At 29.5% G+C, this 26829-nt stretch overlaps 1 protein-coding gene across 5 annotated transcripts in view; it reads right to left on the bottom strand.

Annotated features, from left to right (window-relative positions):
- Nucleotides 1-5424: 5424 nt before the first annotated feature.
- Nucleotides 5425-26829, bottom strand: part of LOC130893661 (tyrosine-protein kinase Abl) — a 72978-nt gene continuing 51573 nt past the window's right edge. For 4 of the 5 annotated variants that reach the window (XM_057799930.1, XM_057799932.1, XM_057799931.1 and 1 more), the window contains one exon: nucleotides 5425-15666. In XM_057799930.1, the coding sequence (XP_057655913.1) occupies nucleotides 14405-15666 (1262 nt within the window). In that variant the 3' untranslated portion in view covers nucleotides 5425-14404. The remainder of the gene's footprint in view (nucleotides 15667-26829) is intronic. The other variant, XR_009059235.1, reaches the window with a different exon arrangement.

Genomic DNA, 26829 nt, shown 5'->3' with positions numbered 1-26829 from the left:
TGGTGGTCTTTCTCATTCAAAAAGCAGTGGTCGTTTTTTTTTCCGTACAGAAACACGACCGTCACCATGAAGTGTTATGGGTAACATAGCTCAACCGCGTCGTTCAGACTTGGTTTCAACCCGGGCAGTCGCACCTGAGCTCTTACTCCAAACACTATGGGAGACTGCGAGTGTTTTCTTTTTCTTTCCAAACTCCATCATTTCTGCTAGTCTTTCTCATTCAAATAGAGGTGGTCATGTTCTTTTTCTTTAAATAGAAACATACACGGAATCATTTCTGGTGGTCTTTCTCATTCAAAAAGCAGTGGTCGTTTTTTTTTTCGTACAGAAACACGACCGTCACCATGAAGTGTTATGGGTAACATAGCTCAACCGCGTCGTTCAGACTTGGTTTCAACCCGGGCAGTCGCACCTGAGCTCTTACTCCAAACACTATGGGAGATTGCGAGTGTTTTCTGTTTCTTTCCAAACTCCATCATTTCTGCTGGTCTTTCTCATTCAAATAGAGGTGATCATATTCTTTTTCTTTAAATAGAAACATACACGGAATCATTTCTGGTGGTCTTTCTCATTCAAAAAGCAGTGGTCGTTTTTTTTTTCGTACAGAAACACGACCGTCACCATGAAGTGTTATGGGTAACATAGCTCAACCGCGTCGTTCAGACTTGGTTTCAACCCGGGCAGTCGCACCTGAGCTCTTACTCCAAACACTATGGGAGATTGCGAGTGTTTTCTGTTTCTTTCCAAACTCCATCATTTCTGCTGGTCTTTCTCATTCAAATAGAGGTGATCATGTTCTTTTTCTTTAAATAGAAACATACACGGAATCATTTCTACTATTATTTCTCTTTCAAAAAGCGATGGTCGTTCTTTTTCCGTACAGAAACACGACCGTCACCATGAAGTGTTATGGGTAACATAGCTCAACCGCGTCGTTCAGACTTGGTTTCAACCCGGGCAGTCGCACCTGAGCTCTTACTCCAAACACTATGGGAGACTGCGAGTGTTTTCTGTTTTTTTCGAAACTCCATCATTTCTGCTGGTCTTTCTCATTCAAATAGAGGTGGTAGTTCTTTTTCTTTGAATAGAAACATACACGGAATAATTTATCTTTGTAATCCTGAGTCAGAAAGAAGTGGTTGCATATTTTTTTGAACTGAATCTTCAACGGAATTACTCTGTAGATCGAGCGTGTTTCTTGATTGTTTGCAAAATTTTCTTCCATTTCAACTCGTATTCTATTCCCTACGTATTTCTTCATAAAAATAAAAATCGGTTTCGATGTCATGACAGTTATTTCATTATTTAGTAACGAACAGGTTTCCAGTAGATCGTGGAATAGGCCTACAGGGGAAACCACGTTAAAAAAAACGCGCCTAGTATACTACCTCATAGGTGGTGCGGAAATGTATACATAAAAAACCTTTTCATCAACATTCATGTTCAGTGCATCCTGCAACGTTGAAACTTAATCTCGCCGGAGAAATGGTGAATTATTTTGCATAATGATCTCCAATTTTTGTGGGATATTTTGCCTGAAAAGGTGCTGCTACGGATTTTTAGGGCTGATTTTTCACAAAGAATTGTAATATTTTTGGAAGAAGCATAATTAACTTAATTTTACTGCAGGAGATAGTATTTTTGGTTAGATTATATCAGATTATATCATTAATGAACATCTTATAAGACTATCTTGAAGATTGAAGTTAGCTGAATGAAAAAATATGCATATTTTGAAAAAAAGTTTATTCATAAAAAACATCTTTAATTATCACTAATCGAGATTCAAATCGTCCTCACAATGAATATATGAATACATAATCTACTTTGTAATTTTCACATAGGAAATATCTGCAACCAAGTAACAACTAGAAAACGTACCATCCCATCCATACATATATCCTATATTTCGTACAAATATTAACTAAAAGGAGGTTGCTTTTTGTTTCATTTTAAAGTTTGCTTAACCACCTTTATGTACCAGAAAAACTTGACCCTTTTTTGTATTAGTTCACGAATAATATTGAGAAAACTGTTACCAAGTGTTAGATGGTTAAAAAATCCTGATGGTGTACAGAAACTGTACAGGGAGAAATAGGAGTTGTAACGCAACGATTCTACTGTGGATGTGCAAGGCAATTGTGAGACCAATAATGACATACAGGGCAATGGTTTGGGGAACTAGAACCAGTCTAAATACCATGAGGAACAATTTCTCGAAGGTTCAAAAATTGGCTTGCACATAGTACTGGAGAGTCTGACAGAAATAACATCACTCAGAATGTTTAGAGACAAAATCACCAAACAAAAACCGCCCATGAAAAACGAGAAATGAACAGAAATATCATCAAATGGTACATAGATTCTAAAGCAGAATCTATGTACCAGAACTGTACAGAACTGGAATAGAAGTGTACGAGCCCATAACTAAACACTCTGAAAGCCTGGCGACACACAAAATATTTTTCAAGTAGAAATTTATGCAATTGAAAAATATGAGATAGTAACAGATTAGATTGTACGAAATCGTATAAAATATAGTTTCCAGGAATATGATGATGATGATGATGATGATGATGATGATGATGATGATGATATCAAAAATAACTCATTGCTCTTGTTCATCCCTCCCTATAATAAAATATTCTTTTAAATAGTGCTAACGGTGAATACTAGACGATATACCGTACTTAGTTTTCCAGTGAAAAGTTACCATTTAACGTTCCACAATACATAGTGAGTTATTTATAAGTTTTCTACTACTTTGTTCTACTTGTTTACTAAGTTTTCATTCATCTTTAATTATTAAACATTATTGTTGAATTATTATTCTGTTTTTATTGCAGATGAACTTTTTAAATGAGATTAATACAATGTCATAATGCAGAAATAAAACCCATTATAAAACTGAAAGATTTACCAAAGGATACAACACATATAATAAACAGCGTAAAGGTACATCAGGAGCAATTTGGAGCCCAAATACTTCTGGAGCTGGAAGAAAATATAGTATTTCTCCCCAAAAGGGTGACAGATTCCTTTGTGCCGTGTGTAAATCAATTTACGCCGGGGAAGTTCAGCATTACATTCTTGGGGCTTCAAACTTTTCAAAGGGTTTCCCCTAGAACTCTCTTCAAAATAGAGGAGAATGTATAAAAGAGGAAAAAAAACAGTACAATTGAATTTCATCACTTTGAAACAGCTTCAGTTTTCAAAATCGTAAGGTTTTATAATTTTTAAAATGAATTATGAGGAAATAGCTCTCCTAACTGATAATATTTTCAAAAAGTTTAAAGCAATTGAAAATATTTTATTTAAAAAAAATTGTATTATTTATGATATAGAACAATGGTCGAAACAAGCTAAATGCCCCATTAAACTTTGCGCATTAAAAAATATAATATGTTGAAAGTAAACACTTGTTTTTGTGCAGAATTTATTAGAAAATCAGATGATACTGAAATTACAGAAAATAAATATGTTTTCACAACAAATGAAATAATTGATAAGACAACTGACTTTAAAAAATGGTTTGCAGTTAATGTAAAAGATATCATTTTAAGAAAACTTTCAGAATATTCTGAGGAAGGATCGGGGTGGGCCTTAAGTAAAATTATATCTCTGGATATCAATATAAATAAATACGAGGTGGCTAATGGAATATCATCATACTCGTATATTAAATTACCAGACATAATAGCTAACAGAAAGGCGTATATCAACGTTCAGAATGACAATAATGCATGCTTTGCTTGGGCAACTGTTTCAGCTTCGTTTCCTTGCGTTATTAATAAAAATCCTAATCGTACTTGTTCATATCCTCATTATAGTGAAGTTTTGAACATAAACGGTCGTTCATTTCCTGTACACCCAAATCAGATTACAACTTTCGGAAAAAATAATTTTAATATTTCGGTTAATGTTTTTGAAGTGGAAATTTAGACAATCAAATTTTATTGTTGTGCTAGTACGTTAAACAAAACAAAACAAAAGAAAAGGATGTCAATTTACTCAAAATAAATATTTTTCTAAAGAAAATTATTGTGAACCAGAGTCAGATAATTACGATTATGATTTTAGTGATGATATACAATATCACTATATTTGGATAAAAGACTTGTCAAGACTTTTATCCAAGCAACTCTCTACAAATGCTAAAACAAATATATATGTGATAGATGTTTAAATTATTTTGTTTCTCAAGAAAAATTGGATGATTATTCTAAATATTGTAAAAAAATTGATAATTGTAACATTGAGTTTTCTAAAGATCCATAAGCCAAGTTTAAAAATTTTGTATACAAAGAAAAAATACCTTTTATTATTTATGCAGATTTTGAATCATTACTTATTCCTTACATTGATGTAGATGCTAGAACAAAATCTCAAAAGAGATATGGTTCACAATCGGTAACAAGAAGTGTTAGATATCAAAAACATAAAGCTTATAGTGCTGGATTATATTTTAAATGTAATTTTAAGGATAACTGGTTATTATACGATAGTAATAATGATGGTTATCGAAGTACTGATTGTATGCTATGGGTTGTAGATAAAATTGAATATTACAAAATTTGTAATGTCCAAATTAAAAAATGTTGAACCAATGTCACGTAACAGGTAATTTCCGAGGTTTTGCGCATATCCACTGTAAACTTAATTATAAAAAATCATTCGTTATTCCAGTAGTTTTTCACAACCTAAGTGTTTACGATCCACATTTCATAATTAGGGATTTAGACGAAATTATGTTCAACTTTTACCTGTTAATAAAGAAAAATACATAAGTTTTACAATCTGGGATAATACAAATATTAAGTTTAGATTTATAGACTCTTTTAGATTTATGGAATGTTCATTAGATTCATTGGTATCAACATTAGAACCAGAAAATTTCATTCCACTTAGAAAAGAATTTTCTAATCTAAATACTGAATTGGTTCCAAATTTTCAAAACAAAATTCAATATTCAGACCGCATTAAAAAAATATTCAGTACATATTATAAATTGGGATGTAATATGCCTTTGAAAATACACTTTTCACATTCCCACCTAGTGTTTTCCGAAAAATATCGGCGCCTCAAGTGACGAGCGTTTTTATCAAGATATCCCTATTAGTTATCGTCTTCAGAGACTGAAGAGACCAATAAACCTTCTCCCGCGAAAATTAAATCCAGCGGGAATACCTCCTTGGCGAGAATCTTCATACATTGTATCCAACATAAGACGGCCAGTCTCCATTCCTGGTATATCAGTTAATTCGCTTTGTTTTGACTACTGTTTGCACTTTTGAAATTTCAAATCATCAAATACAAGATTCAACTTCGAATTATGATAGATCTGTTTAACTGAATAAAATATAGCTTTTTATTATTACAATAATTTATGTAATAAGAAAAATTGCATATAAATAAAACAAAAAATTTTATTTTAAATTAGCAAATTTATTTTCAATAGATACAGTCTGTTATTGCCTACCTATGAAGCCTGTACAAAATGCAGAGTAGATATAAATATACTATATATACAAAAAATGTCAAAAACCTGCTAGACGAGTACAAAAAATGCTATCCTATAGACAGTACATGACTGGCGTCTTATACTACTTAATCACAAAATAAAATTAGGTACTCTGCTAGGAAGTACTTTAGAATTTTTGGTTTTTTTTTAATTATTATTTTTTAGTTCTGATGTACCATATTTTAATAAAGAAAGAGCATGGCACAAATTGAATGCAATTTGAGGAAAATATAAAGATCTGAGCAGTTTTTATTAGAAGAAAAAATTACTTGTTTTATTAGTTCTACTGACAATTCCATAGATGTAGACTAGTAATTTTATCTGCCGGCAGATAAAGCATAAAGTATAATATATATTTTTTCACAAGCTATATCCGTCCATTTTGCTTACATTTATAATACCAAAATAATTGGTGGTTGTGGTCAATGTATATTAATCTTCCTTAATATTTTCTGTGTAATAGATTTCAATTTTTGGATGTAACATTATTACTTCATTTAAAGAAGTCAATATTTGTAAGTATTACTTTATTTTTAATAAATGATTCAAAAAGGCAAGAAATAAAAATATTGGGACATTCAAGGTGTCTGTATCTTTTCTTTTTGATGATATGTGAGCCAACAAAAATTTGTATGACCATAGGTCAAATTAATTTTATGTTTATAACATTATAATCGTCTTGATTTTAAGTCTCTTCTATTTAAAACTAGTTTTTTTTATATCTATCGATTAATATAAATGCGCAAATTGCCAGTGATAAATCATATTTTGATAAAGACTGAAAATAGTGGAAACGCAAAATTTTTACCTACCTAAAAATATAGAAAAAATCCAATTTCATATAAGAAGAGACCTAAAATCAAGACGATTTAGAAATATAAACATATCTAAAGGTCTGAGAAATAAGAAATTAATTTTGTGCTCCTAGCATATCATGGGATGTAATAATCACTATCAAGAAGATCAAGCGAATCACAAAAGTGACAACATAGGAATAAAATGTACTGAATAATAGTTATTTTTATGGTTTTCGGATTCTCGATTCCATATTTTTCGCTTTGTGCTGAAAAGCGGGAGTTTTTAAATTACAATTAATTCAATTTTTACTTATAGTATATACAATCTACAAAATTTCGTTTACAGAATTTTATGGTGTAATAAGTAGACACCTTTCACAACGGCGCTTGGTGAAATTCACACCCTTTATAAATGAACACACATAGCAACAAAAATATCTTCTCATGACATTTTCCCATTTCATATTATTTACCATTATACTGTATCTGCAAATTCTACAAGAAAATAGTTATTTAATATTTAAATAAATTTGATACTTCTATTAGGTGATTAAAAAAGGTGTCTTTATATAGACTGATAAAAGTAACAGTTTATCATCATTGAAATTTAAATATTGTGGTAAAAAATGAATATTCAATATCAAAAGTTGAGAAATAAACTCAGAATGTATCACAAGGAAAAATATTGAGGAACATTTGGAGTTTTCAAAAGATTCCCTCTTTTAAGTTTGTATTCAGATGGAGCTTTTAACCATCCATAACTTATGTACAATATGTAAGTATAATATACATATTTATCGAATATACATTTTTAATCAAAAGAGACAATTCAGCAACTAAAATATATAAAAGTGTCCAAGAAATAAAAAATTAAAGACATCTATATACATAAATATGAAAGATTGTTGCTGCATTGGGAAAGTAGTAAGAAGGCAATAATGAAGAATCAAATTTATTCAATATCGTTTCTCATTTTTCCTTGTATAATAGATATGAAATATAAAAAATATTTAATATGAGTAAACGCTACAGATATAAATACATTTTAAATGACTATTCAATCAACACAAGTTTTAATGACACTTAGCATCTAAGTTCAAAGAGTATTATTTGCACATAGATTGAATATATCGTTGCAATTTACTGTTCAAACACACACAATTGATGAAGCATATTTTTTAAATATATTATTAATATGGAGCATTTCAGAGAGTGAGCCTATTAGAAAAATAAAATGTACTATGAATAATGCACTTGTGTTTTCTGACTAGGGAACTTTCAAATAAAAAGTGATTGAAATTGATGTATTTTTAAAATTAAATGCATAGCTAAGGTCATAAGAATTTTATCCAAATTCTTAATAAATTTGATTTTTTTTAATATTGAACTGGATTAAGTAGGAGGATTTTGAAATATTATTGTTTCAAGAAACAATTTACAATCTTTCTCTCATCGGCGAAAGGAAAAGAGTATTTTCTATCTAAGCTAATATTTTTATTAAAATCAACTCCCAACATTCTAAATACTGTTTTCAGAATTTTCTAAAATATATGGAATAAAGCATAAAAAAATTCAACAAATAAAATATTAAACAATTTTTACACCGCTTTTAAAAGAAAACAGAAAATTGAAACCTTAAAATCTTACAGGGTTGCAGTTTAATGTTCACATTGGTATGATGGGGTCATAAATTTTATGTAATCCAACTTTTTGTTGAATACTCAATATTTCATTTTTATAAACTCAGTAGAATAATTTTATACCATGACAAACATTTATAATATAATATTGGTTCCTACGTTTGCGAATTGTTGTTAGATATTTCTATGATGCTTGTCTTGTCCAAGTTTCTAGAATAAGAATGTCTTAATGATAGTGTTAGTATTTTTATTAAAGAGAAGTTTTGTAAAAATGAAATACATCATTTTGTGTGAATTAGAATGTGTAGTACAGTGCGGAAGTAGGATAAAAAAATAAAAATAAAGAAATTAATTTGAAACTGAGAATATTCTGCAAGTAAAATATTTTCAATATCTAATATGTGCAACAAAGACAACACTGAATTTATAACGAAGCTCACAGACAGTCAGAAAATGATGAGAAGAAAATTGCTTCATGGAAAACCCACGAGGACTATTGATCCATATGTAAACCCAAACATCAACAGAAATGTTTACAGTATGACAAGAATAAAAATATTTTGGGAAACCGCAAGTTTTGAACTAAAGAATGTACGTCTCACAGTAGATAAGGAAATGTTAATAACCAAAAATATTGTAACCCTACCATGGAACTCAACTCCTGCAAAAGAAAAAACAATCGATTATCTCCGTTGGAGATTACTACAGGAGAAAAAAATGAAATAATAATGATTTTGTGTAGCAACACAAAATTCAAAACTCACAAATGTAAAGGTACATGTAACTTTTCAAGAAAAACTGGCTATACAATGAATGACAAATCGAACCGAAGCAATCTCAATCAAGAAAAAAAAAACGGTCAAGTAGAGTAGAGTTTTCAAACATTACAATAAGTGCAACAAAAATATGCACCTAGAATAAACTGCTGGAGTTGTAACTCATGTAACTGCTACAAAAAAGATAAAGATAAGTGTATAATATTATAAAAGAGATCAAAAAAATCATTTCAGAAGACAGAACAACACTGTGAGCTATTTCATACGAGATAGAAAATGATGAGTTAGACACAACTTTTGTAGTAGACAGTGGCTTAACAGGTCATCTCACACACGAAGAAAGAACATATGATGGTGAAGAATATATAATAAAATGTCTTATAATTATACACACTTCCTGAAAGTTTATCTACTATATACAAAAAATAAAGTAAGATTCAGATCGATAAAATCTATGAGATATTCTCTAGCTTCATTAGTGTTTAGTTAATTTCAAGCCGTGTGAACAGACAGTTTAGTACAGGTACTAAACACTAAACTTCAGCATTGCTATGACTATTGAAATATGTTAAAGTAAGATTCAGATCGATAAAATCTTTGAGATATTCTCTAGCTTCAACATATTTCAATAGTCACAGCAATGCTGAAGTTTAGTGTTTAGTACCTGTACTAAACTGTCTGTTCACACGGCTTGAAATTAACTAAACATTTAACTAAATAATTGCTCACTAAACTCGTGTAAACGGGCCTTAAGAAGAACTAAAGTTGAATACAAAATATAGAATCAGCCAAAGAGCACACAAATCAGTATGTATGTTATAAATGTGGCAAGTCGGGTCACAAAATAGTAGAATGCAGAGAAAACACAACAAAAAGAGGAACTTTTAAAGGCAGAAGGAGAAATAGAAGAACGTCTAGAGTAGTGCACAGACAAACAAGCCAACAGGCAACTCTCAAGCAATATAATATGATTCAATTGCATTCATAGCATTAAATTGTGCGAATCTGTCACAAAAGGAAAGCTGGTTTATTTTGGATTTAGGTGCCACAGAAGAGCTACTAGAAGTAAGCTGGAGAGATTTAAGACAAATATAGATTTAGAAGTAGAAGTGAAGATTGGAACTGCCACAACTGGACAAACATTGATAGCCAAAAAGAAAAGGTTACTGAAATAACAGTGTTATTATTTAATTATAATTTGAATTTCTTAATTTTAGAAAAAATCTAATGCACGACTACATACGTAACACGAAATAACGCGACCGCTCCTGGGTTAATTAACTTAGTAAGAATTTGAAATAATGTGGCTACTTGCACCCTAAGGTTAACAATGGTTCAAACTCTAACAGTGGCTTAATTTTGTTTTCTGAATTGCACCGACTGTTAAACCAAGTTTAATAGTCTTTAAACTATCATTAAATTAATCTCCCGAAATCGGGGGAATAAACTGATTTAATATTTAGTTAAACAGTTTATAATCTATAATTCAGGTAATTTTGTGTTGAAAAACACACCAGAAACAATAATTATCGTTATAGGTACAACACAATATTATTCTCTCTGCTCTCATAAGTAGTAAGACATTCTTTTGGTTTACCGTGTTAAAAGAATTCAAAAAATAGCAGCCGTAAAAGTAAAAGACATCCATGGACAGATTTTCTGGAGATGTATGGGATTTCCCGGGAGAGTGTATAATACAGCGGAGCATTTTACAAATATAGATAATTTCACCTTGTTTATAAAGTTCATACCTTAACAGCCAACAGTTATTAACATTTTGAAACAAACTGACGATCGTCTCGAGTTTCCTAATAATTTGTAAGTTTGTATTCGAAATATGTATCGTCAAAAACATGTATTAGGGAGGTTTATTCAGGGTTTATGCAACAAAAAATAAAATAACGTGCGTTTTCTAATCAGCAGGTTTCCATTTATGCAATTTCTCATAATTATGCGGGTTTTTGTTTCCAATTTTATGTTGGAATAGCTACTTCTGCCATTTTATGTAGACATCAAATGTATAAAAAGTGAAGTCTCTCATGCCGATTTTTTTCTTGATTTGTATGTTTGTCTGTTTCTTTGTTTTCGATAACGTTTTTGAATTTTGCGATGATATTAATTAGATGTACTTATGAGGCTCCTTACTCATATTCATATCAAGTTGGAAAAACGATACTCTAAACAAATAAAGCTCCAAAAAATCATAACAGTATTATAATGTTATGGTAAAAATCAATTTATAAAAGAATGCAAATCAACAAAACACAAAGAAATTGAAATGCTCAAAATTAGATACAAATTATTGAACATATACTGCAACCCTTTCCACTAGCTCTTTCTGTTAATGAATATTATTAATGGAATTGTTATATAGTCCATAAAAACAATTCAATGAATTACTTGATAGGTACTATTACACTGGTCTGCTAGAAAATCAGCCCGACACCATTCTTGACCATTCCTGTGTAAAATGACCCCTTGATTGCAAATATGACCTCAGTTTTCCTCATCCTCTACTTAGTTATCACATATTTTTCACTTATTTGTTACATATTTCTACTTTTAACCATTAAACATCGAAAGCAGGTAATAAAATTTATAGCAAAGTGTATGGCAACATTGTCACTATATAAAAGTACATAAAAACTACAATAAAATACAAATATATAACAACATTAATAAATTGGGCTCACGCCGGGGAATTGCTATTAGTGTACAAGGCCATGAGATGAAACATGTCTCTTAAAGTACACTTCCTTCACTCGCCCGTGGACTTCTCTGAAAATTTAGGAGAAGCTTCTGATGAACACGGCAAATGATCCATAAAGACATCGCTGAGATGGAGAAGAGATTTTCAGGGAAGTAGAGTGCAAGCATATTGGCGGAGTACTGCTGGTTTTTGGAACGAGGCACATGTACCTCAGGATATGTAAAAAAAGGAAGCAAATAATGGTATATATCTTTATCATTTATCCTTGTTTTCAGTTGAAATAGTTATTTTTACCCCTTCAAAATCAAAGTTTATTATTATTATCGAAAGGTGGTAAAAATAAACGTGCGAGTCTCCCTCGAAAATTGTGGGTGATGAAAACGGTAGTTACATTTAGATTCAGGACGATATTTTACATGGGATTCGCCGAAAATAGTGCAGGGGCTTGACTATTTTTTTTTTTTTTGCAGACCAGTTACTTATTAAGAAACGAATTTTTGTTGTTCACATAAAATAACAAACGATAAATCGTCAAACCAGTGTAATCTTTGGATTTTAGAAAATTTGTTGACAAAAATAACATTACAGTTGAATCAGGTTTTTCTTAAATCTTATACTACTAAGGAGACATTCACCCACGCACAATGTAATTAACCAAAAATTATATTACAAAGACAAAGACTAGCATAAGCTTATATAAATATTTAATTCTATTTTAATTACTACTTTTGTGTACTAAACTGCTTTTTGGGAAATACTCGATAGACATCGTCAGACATATTAAACAAATTTATTTAAATCTTTATTCGTTAAAAATAGTGTTTAGAGACTTTGAGCAAGTTATTCTCTTTTTTTCTTATTCAAATATCAAATTCATAAAATTGTAAATCAGACTCAGTCTTCAAAATCAACTGATTTAGTAAAAAGGAAAAAAATCACATAGTTTGGAGGTTAGACAGAAGAAAGGATAGAGGTACAAAATTGTATTGCAAATACACATAAATGAAAATAAATAAAATAAATAGAAAAATAATTACAATTAGAAACACTTAGGTGATTCTATCATTCCAAAAACAATATCAACATTATTTTGAATATAAAGAAAGCTATGTAATGACTGATAATTTCGAAGATCGATGGAGGAGGTTAAGGAAGAAAAATAGTAGAAAAAAAAAAGAATTATTGAGCTAGAATCGATAAAATGCAAAAATAAATAATTGGCAAGAGATAGTAATTGGCAAGAATGTTCAATTATAGAGAGGAAATTCCAAGTTAGTGACAATATATTTTATCTTTATTCATTTGTTAAACTCCTTTTCTAAATTGATTAGAATTCGTACATATTTTTCATTTTTAAGAGTACAAGGATGAGAATAGAATGAAAAATTCATGAGTCGTAATTGTAGAGAATCACAAATTAATATTGAAATCTATTTATGACTATAAATGAATAGTACCTTGCCATAAAGTCGAAATTTTTGTTTTCAATGAGTATTTCACATGCCAGCAATTGAAAAATATTCCAAATAATTATATATGGACAAAAATAACTGCTCATTGTAAACGGATCACCATGTTTCCAAAATAAATGATATAACATTCAATAAATATATAGAGAGCTTCTAACATTCATGTTCATCATTTTTTGTTGTGACTAACATTTTTTGAAGAATTAAATTATAATCTCAGTAATTAATAAAAAATATATAAAATATAAGTATCTATCAAAAACTATCAAATCATGCATTTTCAATACAATTAGCATTTCATAAGTCAAGTGCTAGTCACAAAAGTAGTATAAATACATTAAGATATGAAAGGTTGAATGTAGAGAATAAATTATTTGTTGAGCATATCGAAATGCCTAAAAATTATTTAAGCTGTATCACAGTTTAGTGAAGTAAATATAGAAACCAGATTTGTTCAGTATGTTTATATGCATAAAAACAAAATCGTTTCTTGAAAGCACCAATGCTAATAGATTATTTAATAGGAATTAAATATCATGATCATTTGTTGATAATATTTTCTTATACCTACTAAGATGAGAATCTACAGAAGTAAATAAATTTGAATGCAGTTCAGAATACATGTTATCTAGATTTGAACATTACTCATTGCACCAAAAATATTGCGAGAAATTAAAATGGAACGGAAGACTAATCAGAACAGTATGCTTTGATTATGGAGAAAATTAAAAAGGGAAATTAATATCTTTTTTGTCTTATTATTGATTATATAGGTGTAATCTACCAATTGTAATTTGAGAATTATGTAGATTCAGCAACGTAATATGTTTTTGGTATATTCTACATATAATGGGCTATTGATTGAAATTTAGGAATACGATTGTACATCTGCAGTTTGTTTGGAAGGACTATCCCTAAATTGATTAAAACATAGGTTGAAAATAACTTAATTAATCGGTATTCAAAACTGTATGCTGATTGAATGATTGCCTTTTTGTCTTTTGATCTAATGACTTTTTTCTGAGGAGCTACATAAAATTAATATTAGTAAATGATAATATAACCGAATTATTACTAAAAAAATATATATTATTATTATAAATTTCCTGAAATATTTATAAAACATTTAACCGGACAAATTTATGTTAAAATTTATTAAAAAATGATTACAATTTCGATTTTTGAATAATAAAAAAAAATAATTGACACATAATGTCGTTTACCAATACTGAGAATTATTAACAAAGGTGGTTTCATTTGAAACGATCACACTGAACTTCACATGGATAATCCCATTTTCTTTTGACAGTGTACAGTGTTTCACAAACAAAAATCCAAAACTTGAAAACAAATAAAAAAAAATACTTTCGACATTCACACACTTCTCGTCAGAAATATGCAACTTACCTTACAGAAAATCGAAACATTAAACAAATTGGTCCTAACATTCGTATAATGATAATTGTAAGTCGGAGTCGATTTGAAATTTTTTTAACGAAAAACGACATTTACAACATCTTTAATAGTATTATTCACTTCGTTGAGACATCGGGTGTTTTCGCTAGAATTTCTCGAACCTGCCGACCGTAACTGTCTAGCCTGACTTTCTAATCTCGTTAACAGTTCCCTAAATTGGAATTTGGTATGTGCCGGGACTACATTATCGGCATAATCCATACAAATACCGTGCAATAAACCTATTTTGTCAGATAACTGTAACCAAGTCGCGGATGAAACAGCGGAATTCGATTTGATGCTGTTCAAAGTTGTTTCCAAGGCCTGAGATATTTCCAAAATGTTATCCTTCCCACTTTTGTCAATCATTGATAATTTGGTCTCCTCTTCTGGTGTTTTGGTCTCAATTGTAGCAGGTTTGGTCATTATTGGGGGCTTTGAATAATTAGTGTTTGTGGTAGCCATTGGCGTAGCGTAAATTGCAGATCCTGCCGATCGACCCAATAAAGGTTTTAAAGCTTTTACTGCTGGTTTTGTGGGAATAACAGGTTTTTCCTCTTGTGCAGGAGGCCAAGATTTTTTTTCAGTTTTTATAGACTTTTCTAATTTAACCGATTCATCTGAAGTTTCTACTGGCGAACTCTCGAATATTTCTTCAGCTTTGCTGTTTTTAATTGATAATTTGGGACTCAATTGGATGTTTCCTCCCGTTTCGGAATTATCTTTGGCTTCCCAGAGTTTTTTTAAGCTACTAATGCTGCCTGTGCTCTTCCTTTTGTCATCACTATCATCTAATTTTAAGTTTCCACTGTCAGAACTAGCAGTGCTTTCCCTTTTATTGAGTTCAAATTCGTTGTCTTCTTTTTCATCGGATTTTTTATCATTTTCGACTTTTCTTAGTCTGGATTTAAAATCTATGATGACGGAAGTGTCTTTTTCGACTTTTTCTTTAGTAGTATTAATGGATTTTTTAGCATCTACTTTTTTGAGCTGTGATACAAATGTTACTCCATTATTCGTTGTTAATTTTCCTTGAGAATTCTTTCGTGGTACGTTAATATCTAGGTCTTTTTCTAAATTGAGAGATTGTGAAAGTTCAGTTACGAGTTGAGAAACAGGATCATGGCTAATGCCACTCACAGCCAATAAAGTTTCAATTGGAGATTCTTTTATATTTTTACTCTTCAAATTCTGACTTTCCTTTATCTCCGCGACTAATTTCAATTCCATTTCTTTCATCACCAATTTATTTTTGAACACTTTGGAGGATTTATTGTCTTCAGCTTCTATGGCTTCATCTGTAACACAAAAAAATGGAATAAGTTTGCAGTTATCTAGTTTAAGGCTTTTTTGTTTCAAACCATGTTTGTGTGTAGTTACTTGTTTTAATAGATAAATTAACTATATAATACGAAACAAATAATTAACAACTATTTTCAATTTGGAAATTTAATGATTATTTTTTAATCATAGTAATTGAAATCCATAAATTCATTTAGTAAAATAAATAAAGAAATAATAAAGCAAGAAACGTCTTAGTATTGAGGCACATCTTGGTGCGGAAAAGGTAATTGATATATTGCATATACTTCATACATGAATGCCGTCAAATATATATTTCTAAATCTGAAAATTATTATTTGGAGCATTTGCGTAATTATGTCTGTGATTATGAACTTCGAAGATGAGTATTATTTTTAAAGTAAACTGGAATTTAAAAAGATATTCTACAGATAACATAAAAAAAGAATATTTTTATTAAGAAAAAATGATACAGTTCAACAATTTGGGTACCGGGGAAGAAAATTGACAAATTTAAAAATCTGTCTTTAGCTAAGTTCTCAGATAATTTATTTTGTTAAATTCATACCAGTTTAATGAGGGTGTGGATAACAGAGACTCAGTATTGGTAGTTGAATATTTGTAGAAAGTTATATGCAGTTCAAATACCCCATTTAGTAATAAAAACAGCGCGAACTGCACTGATTTTTTAAAATTGTATCTTGATATGTTAATCAATCTTACACTTTTTTATATGCTTCTTAGAGAAACTGCCATGAAAACTATACTATTAGATAAGTTCTGTATCTATTTATACAGGGTGATTAATTAATGTGAGAAAGTTAACTGCCTCCTCAAATTGAGATACCAATTTGAGTTAAACATTCCTTATGAAACCTGACATGAGGGGGAAGGTGAGATTCACTTTTTCTTACGTAAAGTCATTGACTAAATTCATATGTTATTTTCCGTAATGATTTAATACCTGCGATTCAAATGCTCACTTAATGTATAAAACGCGAGCTCAAGCTTTTAAAAACGCATGTTAGGTTAAGTTAGGTGAATGCCGAATGAAACTTGGTGCATACTCCATACCAGCTACTGTCATTAACGCGGCCGCAGTAAAAAAAGCGCCAACGGCGGCGCGACTTGAGAGTCATATTTAATATACCTAATGAAGCAGTGTCATTAGAAATTATATATTTTTAATGTGATTTAAATTCTTGAATATATATATTTTCAACCATATTTATTACGTGAGGGGGGTGCATATCTTCAAACCTGACGTTTCCTTACATGGGGTAGAGCATATCCAATATTAAAAAAAAATGCCTTACGTAATTTGTAAACGTTCTATATTAGGTACAGTTATCACACGATAATCCACACTTACGGGACAGACTATAAAAAATTGAAAAACATACACACATAATTAGTTTAGGTATTAATTTTAACATGTAATTTATCTTTTATTTTAAACATCAAAGAAGTCTATGATTTTTTTCTGTAGTGACTGTTAGTCATGGCTTCTTCTTGAGGAGATTTTAGAACCAAAATTTGGATGCAATCAAGTTCCCACTCTTCGCACTAGCGTATTAAAACATTCACAGCAAACATTTTTTAACTAAAAATAATCAGGCAAATTAAAACAAAATTGAAAAAAGAATTTGCTCCAGTGGCGTGAAAAATAGGGGGATAAAAGTGACAGCTAACCCTGACAGCGCGGCACTGGTTAAATTTTTCCAAAGTATGTTTATGACAAAGTATTACATTATTAAGGAGCATATTTGTCACCAAATTAAAAAAAGATTAAAGGTGTTCTTATGGAAAATTTTTGCTTTAAAATATTGAACACCATATATCTCAGCAACTATGGCCCGTAAGCATTCGTATTCCTATATCAAAATGAATTATTTATAAAGATTTATCTGTAGTAGAGCGTTCTCGGTCGAATATAGAAACACCCTGTATACAAATATTCCTATTACCATTGTGAAAAATATATTGATAAAAAATGGGACAAAATTAAAGAATATTCAGAAATACCTCTAAACGAATTTATAAAAGCTATAGAACTCACACTTTCAACACCGTACTTCAAATATGAAAATGAAATATAAAAACAAAATTGATAGTTAGGCTATGGGAGCTTCCATTTCACGTGTTATGGCACAATTAGTAATAGAAGATCTCGAGAAAACTACCCTAATCAAACTTGATATAAATATTCCATTCTTTTTCCGATATGTAGATGATTGCATTACTACCGTACGAAAATATCAAATTGAAAACATAAATAAAAAACTCAATTCTTATCACGAAAAACTTCAATTCACAATCGAAATCGAACAAAATTATAAAATCCAATCTAAAATCCATATTAGAACAAGTTTCTATTTTGATTTTTTTCATATTTTGATGTTCATGATATAAGTGATTTATTGATTGATATAAATATGTAAAGTCAGTGTCAATATCATATTTTGATAAAGACTTATAATTAGTCGAAACCTCAATTTTTTATCAATGTTTTAAAAATTATTTAAAATATATATATATATATATATATATATATATATATATATATATATATATATATATATATAACCATTAATTGCCTACTTATAAAAGTTAAATATTTTTTTACCTCTGGACCACCAGTGTAATGCAGCTATTTCGGGTAAAACTTGACAAAATTCTAATTAAACGAACTTTACCAATGGTTTTTTTAGACATAAATTTAGTCAAATAAGTTGCAGAATAAATTGTTTAGGAATGTTGGCACAAAAGCTATCGCCTGTCAATGTTCAAAGTACAAAAAGGCAAAATCCGACAATGATGGATTTCGGCTTGATGCCGCCCTAGGCCCTGTTTATCGTGCCGCCCTTAATGTTGAGATAACTATTATTAATTTTAATACAATATTTTGTAAGCTGATTTACGAACATATGCTTAAAACTCTTGTTGATCAATGTCCTTTGTATGCGACCGTGAAAAATTTGACTGCAAGCCTCAAAAGAGGTAAATTTCCAATTGAGGATGATGATAAGGCAAATTCTGTGTCAGTCAATATCGACGCAGTTCATGAAATAATTTTATCAGACCGTCGAATTGGGCTAAAACGGATATCTGAAACAATGAATATTTTATACGAACGCGTTCATCATATAATTCACGTCAATTTGGAGAAAAATTGTTGCAAAATGCATTCCTAAATGTTTGAATGTTAACCAAAAGAGTGCAAGGGTAGAAGCATCGCGTTCGATCTGTGCTCGATTTGATATAGATGTAGACTTCTTAAACCGAATTGTTACTATGGATGAGACTTGGATACATTTCTACGATCCAGAAACAAAGCAACAATCGATGGAATGGTTAGGATTTTTTGGATAAGGGTAGAACAATAACTGAAGATTCGACATTATTAACCACTCTACTGGAAGAAATTAAAGAGAAAAGACGCGGAAAGCTACTCAAATGGGTTTTGTTTATGCAGGATAACCCCCCTTATTCAGCAGATTTCGCTCTCTATCCTCAACTGAAAAATAGTTTGAAAGGTCGTAAATTTTCTTCCAACGAGGAGGTAATACAAGCTATGGAGGTCAAGTTTGCAGAGCAAGAAGAAACTTTTTGTTAAATAGTCTAGAGACGTTGCAGGTTCGCTGTAATAAATGTATGCAATTAAGAGGAGAATATGTTGAGTAAAAAAATATTTGTACATCTAAATTTTGTTTGGTAAATAATTAACGTTAGACAATTTGTAGCCGGAATACTCAAAAGCAATATCAACATTTGAGTAAAAATCTCGAAGACTAAGTGAATATAATACATTGCATATATTTTATGCAGAGCGTACATCTTCCGTATTTGATTAAGAATCTTTCGAGTAAATGTAAATGAATACATTAGTTTCCTAACGGATGATAAATCAGCTTGAAATTCTTGGAGCTTCTTCCCAGGAGTATTAAATCAATCTAAAATTACATTCCAAAGAAAGACTAGAAGTACTGTTTCTAAATACTGTAACTTTCGGCGCAATCCCGTAGCTTCGGAGCATGTAGTCAGTCAATTTCTCATTTCTGCATTCAGCAATAAATACCAGTGCATCAATTATTGCTGACCATTTTTTTCGTAAAAAATAATAAACTCGTAAAGGGCATCATGTCGAGCAGACCAACGAGTTTGAGAAAGACTCTAACTTTTAAATTTGTACGCTGCACCAAAATTTCCGATGATGGGTGGATATAGTTATAGAAAATTTTTTACAAACATTAATCTGAATTGATTTCATGTCACCTTAGACCCGGGTCTCGCGGGTTTAGGAGTGAATCCATCACTGAATAATACTAAATACTTAGTAGCTGATAGAGCTATCTAACTATCATATTCTGAATTTAGAAGCTTAGCTATTCAAAACAAACCCTACATTAAAAAAAATAATTATTCTGAAGAATTGCTGAATAACATATAATTTAATTAATGAAAAAAACATATTTTTGATAACAGCTACTTTATGGTTACAATAGATTTTTATTTTCATATTGAAGTTGATCTATTAATTGACATAATTGAGTTTTCAATGTCAAGTCATATTGTGATAAATTGATTTTTAATTACAAGAGACTTAATACCAGATAAATTAGAAGAATATAACGTAAAACATTCTACGTTACCATATGTACAAGGACTTCCCAACAACTATCGAATTATTTTATTAAATATATTATTAGTATAAATCATAAAGGATATAATGCATTATGGAAATATTTCACTAAATTGAAATCTAAAACACCCAAAAGGAAAAAATAATAATATTATACACATAACAAGTAATTGTAATTTATTAATTTTAATGTAACTACGAATAATTTTATTGATGGCTGTTATTTAAAAAATCTTGAAACGGAATGGTTCATGTACATTAAAACGAGAAAGCTATTAGAGTTAAGACTCAAATAATTCAAGTAAACTAGTAGCAAAATACTTTGATTGATGGCTGCTACATATGTTTGAGATGCAAAAACTGAGGAAAAATTAATTTTTCTCGTTAAAATAGGTTTTCATTTTGATTTTATTTTGATATTCATGATGAATTGATATAATTATAATAATTGAGGATTTTACCTCATTTTGTGAGTTAAACATTCACAAAATGTAACTCGTTGAAAAAAACTCTAGGTAAAAGAGCTTGAACCCATTGGATGTGGTAAAGATATAACTGCTGCAGCATTATTCAAGAGTATCTATCAAAAATTTTCACAATAATCACGTACGGGCAGACGAGAATCCACCATTTTCAAAATATTTTTTCATACATTTTCTGTCTCAGCCATTTAATGGAATTTCTTAGACTAGTTGATTTCAAAAATGATCTCCCTTAACTACTTGAAAACATCGCACTCAATATCAGACAAAACATGTGGTTCATGAAACATGGTGCTCCAGTACACTTCAGTCGGACTGGTAGGCAATATTCAGATGCAACATATCTCCAGCCCTTGAATTGGTCGAAGAGGACTCCAACATTGGCCTCTTCGATCTTCAAAATTAAATTCTTGTGATTTCTGTTTATGGGATTACTACATGACAATCATAGTTGATATCAACGATTTGAAAAATCGTATTCAAATAGCGTGTGACACCATAAGAAATACACCTGAAATCTTTGAACGTGTATGGCAATCCGTGACATGTAAGCTACGTTCATGTATTTTGGCTAGAGGTGGTTATTTCCAACATTCATTATGAATCGTATTACATTTTACATCTTTACTGTTCTCCACTCAATTTATTAAAAAAATTATGAATTACGGTGTTTATTAAAAAAATTAGGAATAAAAAATATTTTCAAATAAAATAAAGATTATAATTTAATTTTATAAAACTACATCTCGAAAAAAAGTTTTGACATGAAAAAAGTAAGGGTTGCTAATTTCCCCACCGTATAACAGATATATAGAAAAAAGTCCTTTGTAAGTACACGTACAGTATTTAAAATTTCTACCTTTATTGAAATTTTAGAAAAAAATAATAAAATCTCATTTTTAGTCAACACCTTTTAAGGGTAATATTTTGGAAAGGTGTGGGTTGAGGAAATTTTGCCACAGAAAAGAATCATCTTAATTTCATACGAGCAATCACCTCCTGAATTTTGTGACATGAATTTAGAACCACCCTGTATATTTATTTTATAATTGACTGTATTTTTTTATATTTTATGGTTTGTTGATGCAGTTCTATTTTTTTATCGTATTGATGAACTTTTAATCTATTTTCTAAGTACTGAGAAGTCTGTCTCAAATATATTTTACTTATTGAATAATTCAATATTTGTTTTGATAGTTCCTTTACATGTGGATTAATTTCATTAATCAATAGATTATTCACAACATGAATATCAAAATAAAAATCTTTAGTATTTATTCGAGTCTAATCTACGATTTCCTCTAATTGTTATTATATACAAAGTAATAAATTAGTGCAAGTTTCAATATTAATTAGGGATCATAAGCAAAATCGTAAATTGGAAGCATTGAATGGAAATAGTTGAATAAACACAAACATAACAGTGCAAAGTGATTATGGATCCAGAAATTCCAAAGTACAGAATTTCCAGTTATATGTGCGTCACCAAGTCAAAACTCGGCCCATTTTCATTTTCCTTAAACAAAGACATCTTTGAACTAGTAACGAATTTCTAACAGAACTTTCATTATATTCAATCTAAGACGGCGACATTTCAAGTATAAATAAAATATGAAAAACAAAGTTTTTATCCAAAATTAACAATCATATTATATAAATAAAAGGAACGTATTCGTTATAACTTTGTAGGATTTACAAAATATGAATAGAGTTTTTATCTCATACCTACTGCTGTAGTTGAAGGATTTTCTTCAATAAACTTAAATGGTGGAAAATTTGTTAAACAGTTTTACGTAGGTAGGAAGCTACATATTCTTGAATATTTCCAATTTCGAAAATAGTTGATACTAACGAATTCAAGTAATTTTTGTATTAAAATTTTTTCATTCCTAATGTTATGTATTGAGAAACTGTTTTTTACATTTCTGACAAATCATTCATAACACTCACCCTATTAAAAAATCCTCGTTATCTAACAACAAAAACATATTGTACTAAAATGAGCTTGTTAAGAATATTTGTTCAGAATAGTTTTTACAATTTTTTTTATTAAAATTGATTGTAAAAATTACAAGTTCATGAAATAAAAAACAACTTTTACACTGCTTCATACTTTGAGGACTATATACTTCCTTGCAGAATATGATATATAAATGGACAGTGGCTAGATAGGATTAACTCGATCCGAGATTTTTTCAAGAAGCATTTTAAATTTACCTTTTTTTGAAATGCTTAGACCACATGAATAAACACTTCTGTTCATTAAAATAGCATATAAGTCTGGGACAGATTTTTGCAATTTTATAGCTGTGTAAATTTACTTGACATTTATTGCCATTTTTTATCAATATCAAATTAAAAGATAAGTATTTGAAAAAAATTGTAATCATATCATAATTATTAACCCTTTCCATCCAGCCGACTCGGGTAAATCCTTAGCATTCAGCTTTCAATTAACTGAGGAGGCATTAAGTACTCTTTCACTTCAACTGAACTCAAATTAATGATTGAATTATCTGTCACTGACAATGACAGGTAGGAACTCTGATTTACGCAGACTCAATGTAAGTTTATGCTTTTACAATGAACAAAAGTGTACGTATAATTTCATTCTATTATTGTAGTTATTTTTTTAGAAATAATGTAAATATTTGTGTCAATCTAAAAAAATAAGAAAAAGCCTACTTTGGATGAAAAGCTCATTATACAAACTTTTATCAATAATGTATTGTGCTATAGGATATGATATGAAAATAAATACCAACAGGAGTGAATGTATAGAGAAGTGATAAGTATAGATACAAAATATGTTTGTTAAAAAATAACAGAAATAAAACAATATGACTAGCCACTATACATTCAGGTTTTAAATTACTAGTAGTAATGATGATGAGAAATTGTGAGAAAAAGATTTCTTGATCGGTTCACAAAAGCTTTTCTCAATACCGAATATCTACCTATTCAAGTAAACAATAATCTCTCTTAAACTGGTTAATTTTCAGAGCATAATAGAGTAAGTAAATATGAATGCTGTTATCAACTTTCTGACTCCCAAAAAACCTCTTACTTCAAATATTTAGGTGGAAAACTTTTTTAATTTGACTTGTTTTTTTGTGATAGTATGGATAAAACACTATACATCAATATGTCTTTAGTATATAAAAGACAGATACAAAAACAGTCACAGATATGCAGTATTATTCATGAGAATATTCAATTTCAAATTGCAGGGAATCCAAATCAAAATTTAAACGTCATTATAACTATATTACTATTATATTTACTTACATGCGAATCAAATTTATTTTGAATAAATGCTACAGATTATTTTGAAGCATATTGTTTCTTATGATGTGTCAGGTACTTCATATATGTAATCATCAAGGAATCTTTCATCAGCTAGATATACAGAGTATCTGAACAACAAACAATGCAAATAATAATCAAGTTAGTCTTTATTTTAGAATGGAACGGATAAAAATACATTAGAATCTAAAAAGGTTAATAGAATTTTTTTTGCACTATATTTGTAATGAAACTTATAAACTCAGTTCGTAGATACTCTGTCCAGAAAAATAAATTTTGACAATGTTTTTAAACAAATATTTAAAAATATCATAATAGGCGCAAAATATTTTATCTTATCTTTAAAGATTAGTATTTTTTTAAAAAATAATTTGAACAAAAAAATCTTTTGCAAGTACTCATTCAAGTACTGCGTTTAACATCCATTAGTGATATAACACATAAATGTGTGGGAGTATTTGGACACGAATCAAACACAATATTCTGGAAAAGCAGGGACAAGTAAACTTCTCAAAGGGTTCACAAATTTTTGGATTAAATTTAAATTAAAAGAGTGCCTCAAAAATTAACATTAATAACAAATTAAGTTATACTTTTATTGGTTCATGTGAGTGTGTTGTAGTGAAAATGATAATTGAAGAATGTTATTATTTTTAATAGAGATGAAAATGACAGATTCTTGATGAAACGGATGTAAAAAATAATTACACAATTGTGTTTGCTCATGTACTTTTTGACTTTACCAATTCTAGCTGAAAATTCTCTATTCGAAACAATGGAAACATTACATATCCAAAAACTCAATTAAAAATAAATATATGCAGAATAACATTAATACACAAAAGTTTTTAATCCTTCTCTGAAAAATAGTGTAGAAATTCTACATAGATAATCCTTATTTTCATAATTATGTGAGGATATGTGAAATAAAATATAATTCGAATCAAATTGCAATTAAAGTATTTACCTCAGTGCCGACACAGGAATATTTCAATGCAATTGAGAAAATATCTTGTATTTCAAAAAAAGAACCTACATCTTCAGAGTTAATATTACGATTTTTATAAGAAAATTAGTAAAAATACTGAAAAAATTAGTAACTGTCAATAATATGAGACAATATTATTCAAATTGGTAAAGAAATAAAATTATAGAACAAAGTAATTTGATTGTACTTTTGTGTATTGGGATAAATTTGAACATCATCAATAGAACATAAGAAGAAATATAAAGGCAAAAACCTAAATAAAGAAGAAAGTAAACTAAAGTGGCACTAACAACAAAAATATATACTTTTCTGAAGTTCCTTCAATTTATTCTCTATTCACAAAATTTCACATTTTATCGCTTTCAAAAATTAAAAAAAAAATGATCAAAATTATGTTTCCACACTACTGTGCCAATAATTAGTTTACAGGAGAGTTGATACTTAGAAAACAGTAGGACTACCAGTTTTATTAACCAAGCATTGAAACTAAAAAGTGGGTGTGAGGAAACCTTTTCAAAATTTGGCTCCAAAAAAGTGAATTAGTTATCAAAAAACTGAGACTGGATATAATGAAATTAAATAACTATTTTTGATGAATTTTTTTTGGATAACCAGAAACACTCAAATATTGAAAAATCACATTACATAATATAGTAGATGATTTTAATAGGTTTGACAAAAATAGACATTTTTAGAAAGTAATAATTTGGTCACTTATGAAATGAAGAATTTCGATTTTAAGATAAAAAACAACAATCTTTATAATTCATCACTTTTAATCATAATATGTTTTTCACATTCTAAAAGTAACCAAAAACCTAATCAACTATCAACAATATTTATTGCCACATATACTAATTCGAGAACTTTTCATTAATATTGTTTTTGATTAAAATTACTACATTATTTTGTTGAAATATAATTATATTGTACTCTGTATATTTAAAGATGTGAAACACATATCTACACAATGCATTTATGAAACCAATATAAACACCTAACTAATACATTAAGAATACTACCATACTTAGAAAATTTGTGAGTGTTATGTATGCAAACATTTTAACATATGAAAAATTTATATTATATAATTTATGGCAGTTATTTGAAATAAGCGTATACTTGTTGAAAATTCATATGTCAATTTTTAATAATGCAGAGCCAATTAGAATGCTGTTTTGTCCAATCTCAACAAAAAGGCACTTCGTTTGCGATCGGATAAATGCCAATGCCATCACAAAATTACCATAGAAGCCCATAACAAATGAGAAGAAATTATTGATAAGTTGAACTTATCGAGTTAAATATTGAAATATAAGAATTAACCGCGTTCTGATTGGGCAATGTCGTTAGGAAATGAACGTATACTATGTATCAACCTATTAAGGAATATATCTCATTAGTGTAATTTAAGTGTAGCTCACTGTCTGACTTTTCAACAAATCAATTTTAGTAAGAAGTATACAATATTAAGGTTCATATTTTATTCACAGTTTCGATTTGACTTTCACAGCTTGTATTTGAAATGCGAAGCGCCCCATCTCTGGTAATAACAAAAACTGGTTTTTCGATAAATAAAAAGCATTTATCAAAACTAGAAGTAATTAAGTGATATAAAAATAAATAAAAATGAAGGCATCAGCCACCAATGGCACACCCAATTAAATTCCAAAATTCACTAAATCCACAGATGTAATAGACCACACAAATCAGGCACCATTCTACTGATTCATAAATAAAG

This window comes from Diorhabda carinulata, chromosome 5 (genome assembly GCF_026250575.1).
Source record: "Diorhabda carinulata isolate Delta chromosome 5, icDioCari1.1, whole genome shotgun sequence".
NCBI lineage: Eukaryota > Metazoa > Arthropoda > Insecta > Coleoptera > Chrysomelidae > Diorhabda > Diorhabda carinulata.
This window is presented reverse-complemented; position numbering and strand designations above follow the sequence as displayed.